This window comes from Carassius gibelio, chromosome A7 (genome assembly GCF_023724105.1).
Source record: "Carassius gibelio isolate Cgi1373 ecotype wild population from Czech Republic chromosome A7, carGib1.2-hapl.c, whole genome shotgun sequence".
Taxonomy (NCBI): Eukaryota; Metazoa; Chordata; class Actinopteri; order Cypriniformes; family Cyprinidae; genus Carassius; species Carassius gibelio.
This window is the reverse complement of record NC_068377.1, coordinates 4,905,500-4,914,873: the sequence shown is the minus strand read 5'-3', so window position 1 is coordinate 4,914,873 and position 9,374 is coordinate 4,905,500. Positions and strand designations below refer to the sequence as shown.

The following is a 9,374-nucleotide window of genomic DNA, read 5'->3' as shown; positions in this document are numbered from 1 at the left end:
ATTCTTTTGTCCATCTGCTCGGAATCTTCCCCTTGAGTCTGCTTAGAAATAGTGGACAGTGCTGAACGTCTGCATCTGAAGATGTCTGGAAAAGCCATCGGTCCAAGCCCGTTTTTTTGGAGTATGTGCTCTGAACCGCCTCCCAGTGTTGGCGGTGTCCATGACAGGTCCTCTCCTGGTGAGCTTGCTCCCATGATGAATGGCCACCTTTCTATTCTTTATTGCTCCACTAAATCATACAACTGCCATGTGTTTATAACCCATTTTTGCTGCTTTTTATCCCCCCTCTGTTTTTTTTGTTTTTTGTTTTTTTTTTTTGGAATTAAACTACAGATGTCTTCTTTTTTTTAATAAGGAACATACAGGTCTAAGAGACTTTTTGCATGTAGTTTGCATGCAGGCTTCTAATTCACAAATGCAGATTCTTTTCTACTAACCAATAAGCATGTGCACACGTTCCTGAAAAGGTGCGTCAGCATTGCTGTGGATATTAAAAGATTATTGCTGCAGGTTCATTACTGAAATAGTAGCAAATGGAAAGCACAAAAAACATTAAGTCCCTTCAACTAAAAGTCTTGAAGCTTTTACTAATAAAGTGAATATTTGAAGTAGTTCAATTTTGTTGATAATTCAATTGTGCGGCGTTTAATGATTAGATGCAGTATCATCGTCCTGTAAACCACAAAGTGATTCTCGTTCTATACCTCCCGGTCATGTATTTTTATACTCAGATTTTTTTCTTATTAGGAAACTGCTATTGCTATTTCAGCTATTGCTTTTGCTGAATTAACTGAGGTCTGTGTGAAATATGTAGTATGGATGTAGTATTGGCCTGCATTTATTTAAAAGCATAACTTCGTTTGACTCTAACCAGACAAAAAGATTTGAAAAAGAAAGAATTTCAGATGCCAGGCTGTTATGAAGGCCAGGAGCCATCATTTATTTATGTTTGGTTAATAGCCCTAGCCGCATTACAGGCAAGGTTGTGACAGCACTGAGCAACAGCCAAGTCCAATTTCGCTGCTCTCCACACTTTACCTTTCCAGACTGCACAGGCACCGAGTCTGAAATACAGCTGCTCTCGTCCATCAATCACTCTTTAGTCCACACATGCAGACAGGTCGAGCTGCCTCTAGTGCACCTGTGAGGAGTAAATTCTGCTGCACTGACAGAGCCTTACACTGATTGAAGACAGGTGAGCCACTTATTCTGGTCACTTAAGGCCTTGAATAAAACACTGCAATCCAAACCTTGGGTATCTGCAGGAGACTTTCTCCTCTTGTAATTGTAAGACATGTTCGTGATGTTTCTTCATAGGTTTTAGGTCTGGCATTTGTTATTTAAGTGCTCTTCAAAAAACTGTAAGTGTGGTATTGAAGTATACTCTGTACTTTGTCTCCACCTAGTGATCATATACAAAAACCAAGCTAAACATAAGCTAAAATAAAAAAATAAACAGAATAATAAAAAAATTAAATAATTAATAATTAAAAATAAACTAATCTGATTAGTCATGAAAATAAGCAAGAATTCCATCTGTTTTTATTTATTTTATTTTTTTAATATGAAGCAGCAATAACTTTCTTGGGGACCATGGCACACTGCTCAGCTGTGCTGTGACTGACAGGTTTTTATGAGCTATCAGTCATCTAAAGTGAGGTGTGTGTGTGTGTGTGTGTGTGTGTGTGTGTGTTGGGGGAGGTCTGACCCACGGCCAAGTCTGACATTTAGAGAAGAAGCGATGCTCACCAAGAAAATCCCATTACAGCAAATCATGATGAATCTTTTTCTTAAAAAAAAAAAAAAAAAGTAATATACAGCCTGACATATAATTTGTTATAATTTGTAAAAAAAAAAAAAAAAAAAAAAAAAAATTACTCCTTTTTATTTGTATTAATCTGTTACATAGTTATTTTGAATAGTGGATTAAGAAATTAAAATATTCTTAAAATATCTGTAATATATAATTTGTAAGCTATCATCAATGACGAATTGTTATCATTTGGTGAAAGGACCGAATAGAAATATTGCTTCATTATTCTTAAGGGAGATATTGTATAGAGCACAATATAAAATAAAACTAAAAAAGTAATAAAAGCCATTAATAAAAAAATGTCTTGCAATTTTGAATAGCATATACCATCACACTATTCAGAAATCACTGCTTTATGATTTACACAAATTAAGTTAGTAATGTTCTTACAACGTTCATCTAGAATTACAGAACCAAATTACTCAAACAACAACATTTATAACAACACATAATAACAATTCATGAAAGTGCATCTAAACAAAAAGACAAAGAAAACTTAATGATATAAAAAACAAAATATATACAGTATATTTCAAACTCAATGCTGCAACACAGAACACAAAGCATGAATATTCACTGGCCACAGCTGATGCTAATTGTTGAGATATGACCCAAAAATGTGCATATGTGCAAATAGCATAGTACTGAAATAAATAAATAAAATAAAACAAAAGATTAAGAAAATGTTTCGGTATGAAGTCTGCTTTTAAAAGCAACTTTGGGCTTTTTTTTTTTAAAGAAGTTAATAAATAATTAAATAAATATAAAGCAGTTGGAGTTAACATGTTATGAATTTTCACATCAATAAGACAATAAAATCACAATTCTTTAATTCAGTGATGATATGGTTGTTTAGTCCTAGAATAACATATCGAGGGAATTGGACTTTTATGGAAAGTGCTAGAAATGGTTCAAGGATTGAAAAAAAAAAAAAAACGTGCATGTGATGTGCATATACTCCACCCCCCAAAACTAGGGGTTGCTTATTTGTGGCTTATTTTCCCAGACAGTGATGCTAATTTTGGGCATGTTTTTTTTTTTTTTTTTTTTTTTTTTTCTAGCAAAACCTGGAAACACTGACAGCAACTATTAAATGAGGCCAAAAAATTTAAGAATACAGTCCAAATCTACCGGTACTATTCAGGAGAAAAAGAGATGAATGAATTTTATATATCCAGGTAGTTTTGCGGGGCACTCAGCAGTGTTCTTGTTGATTGTGCCGATAGCTAATACAGTTCTCTAGTGAAAGAGCTTAAGCTGATCTTATTGTATCACTTGAAATGTGAAACAATTTTAACGAGACAAAATAGAAGGAATGTAATGCAATAGCATGTTATCATCTTGCCTCTGATCAATAGCACTGTTGACCTGACAGCAAATATACTGAAAGGGCAAAGTTCAAAAATAAAAACTACTGACTGTTCTCCTGAAGAACGAAGATGGGCCTCCAGCCACCAAAACACCTCCCTGACTTATATAATTTATCAGACTTATATAATTAACACTTTGTCTGGGACGACCATGTGATCCCGCTGTAGTATTCGGTGCTATTCATGGCCGCAGGCCTTAAGGTGCATCTCAAAGCAAATCGGCCAACAGAGCAACACTATGCTGTTGTTCCTGAACAATAAATATGAGTTTGATGCTATTTCCCACTGCAGACTGAGTCATGTTTACCTGGTCCAGATCCCTCCCCTTTATGATTCCCTCTATACTGATAAGAGAACAGCAAACACAGACATTTGGCAAAATCTCAGCCTCTCTATCAGTCTAGCTCTGTTGAGCCTTGGACAATAATTGCTGTATTTCAGCAAATCAAAGAGCTCCGCTTCAGTTCCTGGGTGCAGGGAACCTATGGCAGAACAACGATCTCGACCTGATTTCACCATTTGAAATCCATTTACAGGGAAGGGCAGAGTAATATATTCAAGAGCGCACTGATAAGCTCGGATGGACTCAACAGGCCGCTGAGGGAAACGCTGGGGAGCTTTACAGTGTGCTGGTGATTCTCCAATACAGGCCAAATCCTGACTTCAACATGAAGATCTCTGGGACTTCACTCGACCTGAGTGCAGCAGACTATGGGATAACCCTGGACCCTACGTTCACCATGCTGGAGTTTGACGCTCTACGTGTTCTCCCTCTGCAATCAGGTACGTCTCACCTTTGGTCTAATGACTCATTACACAGTGACTGAAAACAAGACTTGTGGATGGAGTTTTACGCTTTTCAGTTTAACTGGCCTACCCAGATACCAAAAATATTTTCTAAGGATGTTTTGTTTACAATATAAAAACATAGTCCAAACATTCTCTGAACATTCCAAATGTACAATTAAAAAAAAATGTAAAAAATTTTTTTTAAAAAGTTTATTAAGGAAACATTCCATTTGATCATTATGATAACCATACTTTTAAACGTTCTCTAACATTCTGAACAATAAACAAACATTCTATTAATTTTACTGGAAAAACATTTGTTTATAAATTATCTTGCCATCATTTTAGACCAAGTTCTGAGAAGTTAGTTAATGCTGGTTAGTGCTTGTGAACCAGTTTAGCCATTTAAACCAACATGAACTTTCTAATCAATTTGGTTGACAAAAAAAGTAAAGGTGGCTGTTAAGGTAGTAAGATCACAGACTTACACAGTAAGTGTGTCAAAGAAAAAGAAAATAATAACTTTTAATAAATAGATCTCTTGTGTATTCAAATTGGTTTTTAAACTGATTTCAAATTTACATTTAATGACTCTAAAAATGTAACCATAAGAGTTATATGTATCTTAATCCTTATATATATAAATAAGTGTATATATTTATTTTAATGTTGCATCCTATCCTCCAGCCCCGCTTCCAAAACACAAGCAGGGGAGGCTTGTTTGAATATGATTGATATTGCATTTGAGTAGCATAAACACAAACACAAAGATAAATGTTTAAAAGCGGTCTGTCTGCATGTCTGCTGCCAATTAACATTGGAGAACTGCAGTGCAAGCCAAGTAGAGCATGTGTTTAACCTCTCTCATTTTTAAACTCTTCCAACAGAGCAGGGCGCTAAACGTAACTTCACAATGACATTAGTTCCTATAGCATGATATGCTGCTATTTCAACGACTGACTGGTCATAAGAGGACTTTTCAAAAGCTATGCGCACAACTTCAGCCTGTTCCTGCTTTCCATTATAATCTCATTTTCTTTAATCATTAGAAGCGCTGCTGATTCAGACATACTGGATCCATCTTCCCAAAGCACGCTTGCATGGGTGCCAGAAGCATTGTAGACTCTTAATATAATATAACTGCCCTTTGAACCCAGAGGCGTTCTGTATGTTAGAGCATATTACCTCTCTGAGTGGCTTTAAAGTGCTGAGTGTATTATCTGCGTACATTAGGCTTTATTCCTGAAGATGTGACATTCACTGGCTTGGGATGCAAACTGGTGGCAATCAAATTCCGTGTGCAAATTTGAATGCAACACATGAGGGAATTGAATAAAATTTTAGCTAACACTGCGAAATTACCTGGGAAATGGCAATCGACTGAGTCTTTTCACTGACCTGTTTAATTAAATGGAGTTTCTCTTTAGCAGAGTAATAAATACTAATACTCTGATGATTTCCTACGCTCAGTTAGAATTGCATCATACTTTGTAGATCTGCAACATGGGCACTGACGTACATTTTTTCCTCAATTGTATTTAATATCAATAATTATAATAATATATTGTTGAAAGCAGCTACATTTCTGATCAGTTCAGTTTTATTGTCCTTAATAGTTTACCCAAAAATTTAATTTGCCAAAATATAGTCGCTCTCATGTCATCCAAGATGTAGATGAGTTTATTTCTTCATCAGAACACATTTGGAGAAATGTAGCATTGCATCACTTGCTCACCAGTGAGCGTAAAGACTTGTAATGTTACAAAAATTATTATAATTTTTTTTTTTTTTAAAGAAGCTGTTCTTTTGAACTATTCAATCAAAGAATCCTGAAAAAGTGTCAAAGTTTCCTCAGAAATACTAAGCAACAAAACTGTTTTCAACTCTGATATCAATAAGAAATGTTTCTTGAGCTTCAAATCAGAATATTAGAATGTTTTCTGGAGGATCATGTGATACTGAAGACTGGAGAAATGATGTTGAAAATTCAGCTTTGCATTGCATTAGTAAATCAATTTTTAAAATACATTATTTTAAGTTGTAATAATATTTCACAATATTTATGTTAAAATTTTTGGTCACACTTTATTTTAGAGTCCAATTCTTCCTATTAACTAACCATTAACTATGACTTTTGCCTCAATTAACTCCTTATTTGCTGCTTATTAATAGTTTATAAGGTAGTTGTTAAGTTTAGGGTATTGGGTAGGATTATGAATGTCATGCATTACATGTACTTTATAAGCACTAAGAAACAGCCAATATGTTAATTAATATATATATTAATATATATATATATATATATATATATATATTAATATATATATATATATATATATATATATATATATATATATATATATATATATATATATATATATATATATATATATATAATAAAATAAATGCAGCCTTAGTGAGCTTATTGAGACTTCTTTAAAAAATATTTTCAAAAATCTCAAACTTTTGAACGGTAGTATATGTGTTGTCAAAGTGATGCTACAGATGTCAAATTCTGTTTTGTCCACTCTTTTTCCAATGAAGAGCCATTCAATCCAGGCCATATGCCTGCATCAGTCCCAGTGTCAGCGCCGCAGCAGAGCGTGGTGAATCTCTGTGCTATCTGCGCAGACAGAGCTACGGGGAAACACTACGGTGCGTCCAGCTGCGATGGCTGCAAGGGCTTCTTCAGAAGGAGCGTGCGTAAGAACCATGCCTACACATGCCGGTGAGAACCCACCATCACATTCACATCTATCCCCTATATGAGCTTAACATTCTTGTAGTTCCTTTTTAGTTCATTTCTAGACATGTTAGTGTGGACTCTATGAACTGTTGTTAAACAGATTCAAAACAGTATATAAATAAATAAAAATAGTATATAAATAATGCTAAAATTACTTTAAAAATCTAAATAAAAAAGCAATTTACATTTTATCATATACAAAATATAATTTACAAAATATAGTTAGCATTTTTATATTTTATATGTATTTAATAGTATTATTAATAATTAATGTTTAAAATGAAACTAATTCAAATTTGTATTCTATATATATATATATATATATATATATATATATAATCCTGTACAACATCACAGCTCAGCTTATAAAACAGAAATGTTATTTCACATTTTCACAGGACTTGGTTGATACACACATTGTCTTCTACACACAACATCTATAAATGTTCACAGTGTCTGTGTCCTCTAAAAAATATTCGGTGAACGTGTAAGAGGATGACCTGAAGTGTTTCATTGGATCTCTTCAAATGTGAGAATTACAGTCGCCTATGTACTCCTGTCTCTGTGTGTGAAGGTTCAGCAGGCAGTGTGTGGTGGACAAAGACAAAAGAAACCAATGTCGATACTGCAGACTTCGAAAGTGCTTCAGAGCCGGCATGAGGAAAGAAGGTGAAAGTCCATTTCATTTTAGTTTATGATTCAGACTTAAAGCTGCAGTCGGTAACTTTTGATGCTCTAGCGGTTAATAAACAGAACTGCTTGCGTCTTGTGGAAGAACATCGTAGCCGGAACTACTTCTCTCTGTTTATGTCTATGAAGAATCACAAAGGTACTGGGTTACTCCGCCGCGGTATCCCCGAAGCAATCTAAAATAGTCCGAATATAAACACTTATTATAGGTGCACCCTAGTGATTCAGGACAAGCTAAAAACACGGTTTGGAAAATGGATTCATGGTGTATTCGCTTATTATATACATTTTTCTACATTTTGAACACAAACAAAGTTACGGACCGCAGCTCTGATTGGTTATTTTTTACCGGGAGCGATGACTTTCTGCAAATGGCAATAAGACCACTGAGAGGAGCCAGAGGAGCTTGATTTTTTCACAGATTATCTGTCTCATATTCTACTGTCAGGACATAATGACAGGTTTAACAAATATGTAAAAAAATATATTTTTACAAAAGTTACCTACTGCAGCTTTAAAAGAGTTTCTTCAAGGTGACGGATATGGACTAGATCTGCGTAAACTTATTGTGTATTGTTTAATGTAACTAAAGATGTATTGGACTTAACCTAACATTCATGATGTTTGCAACTCTATATGACTTAAAATGTCTATATGACATTTTATGTTTCTCTTATCACTTCAGACAATTGTTCTATTTGACTGTAAGTTCACTGCAAAGGGGACATCAAAGGATACTCCACCATGACTCCAGTTCTAAACAAATGTATACGTTTTATTTAAAGGGCATAAAAGTGTGCGAGACGTGAATTTAAATTGTATTTATTTACAGAGGAATATTATTTCACACTTCACGCTTCTCTAGTAAGTTTCGTCTGTGTGTAAAGATGCTGCAGGATTTGGTGCAGCGCAAATCCATGCATGAAGTTCCGAAGTGATGTAAACTTTAACAGATTTCCCGGGCTCAGGGAGTAGGGAGCAATGGACACTGTGTAGGGATAATGTCAGTTTGAACACAGTTCATGCATTGAGCTCACTTCTAACAAGCTGATGATCTGAATCAGATGTGTTAACTAAGAGAGAATATGCAGAGCGGGGGTATGCGAGGACTAGAATTGAGAACTGCTGCATTAGTGGACACTGTGGGGAATGGAAACTCCAAGCATTTCCCCGTATGCTGGCTGGAGTTAGGTTGGGAGGATTCAGTGCTCACAGTCTCATCTCCACCGCCAACCACATCCTTACTCTCACTAGATGCGCCCAATATAGCTCTATCCCCTGGGATCCGATAATTCAAGAGAAAGAGTGTCTGGATCCTGAAAAGTGTCCGAGCTTGCAATGGAAACTTTCGAACCTAACATTTTGACCTAAGAAACCCCACAGAACCACCCAGTCTTCACCCGTGCCTCAGCAGCAGCAGGACCCGACCTGCGGGACACAGACACAAACAGAGGGTAAAACTTTAGAATAAGGTTCCATTAGTTAATGTTAATTAATGTATTAATTAACATGAACAAACAATGAATAATACATTTATTACTGTATTTATTCATCTTCGTTAATGTTAGTTAATGAAAATACAGTTATTCATTGTTAGTTCATGATAATTCACAGTGCATTAACTAATGTTAACAAGCACAACTTTTGATTTAAATAATGCATTACTAAATGTTGAAATTAACATGAACTAAGACTTATAAATGCTGTAGAAGGATTGTTCTTGCTTAGTTCATGTTAACGAAAGTAGTTAACTAACATTAACTAATGGAACCTTATTCTAAAGTGTTACCAAACAGAGTTTTCTCATTGAAAATTCTTATAATGAGTGCATTCAGAGCCCTCAAACACCGATCTTGTATTATTTAATTTATTTATAATTTAATAATTATTTATATTGTCTCATGGTAATCTAAAATATACGTCAATGTCATTTCTATTTCAACCTTTAAGTCATGTATTTAAATAT

General features: G+C 34.8%; 1 protein-coding gene across 2 annotated transcripts in view; it reads left to right on the top strand.

Moving 5' to 3' along the window:
• The first annotated feature begins 3,017 nt into the window (after positions 1-3,017).
• The window catches only part of LOC128016484 (hepatocyte nuclear factor 4-beta-like), a 13,334-nt gene continuing 6,977 nt past the window's right edge, over positions 3,018-9,374 (top strand). For both annotated transcript variants that reach the window (XM_052601012.1, XM_052601013.1), the window contains exons 1-3: positions 3,018-3,966; positions 6,517-6,700; positions 7,293-7,387. In XM_052601012.1, coding sequence (XP_052456972.1) covers positions 3,852-3,966; positions 6,517-6,700; positions 7,293-7,387 — 394 coding nt within the window. In that variant the 5' untranslated portion in view covers positions 3,018-3,851. The remainder of the gene's footprint in view (positions 3,967-6,516; positions 6,701-7,292; positions 7,388-9,374) is intronic.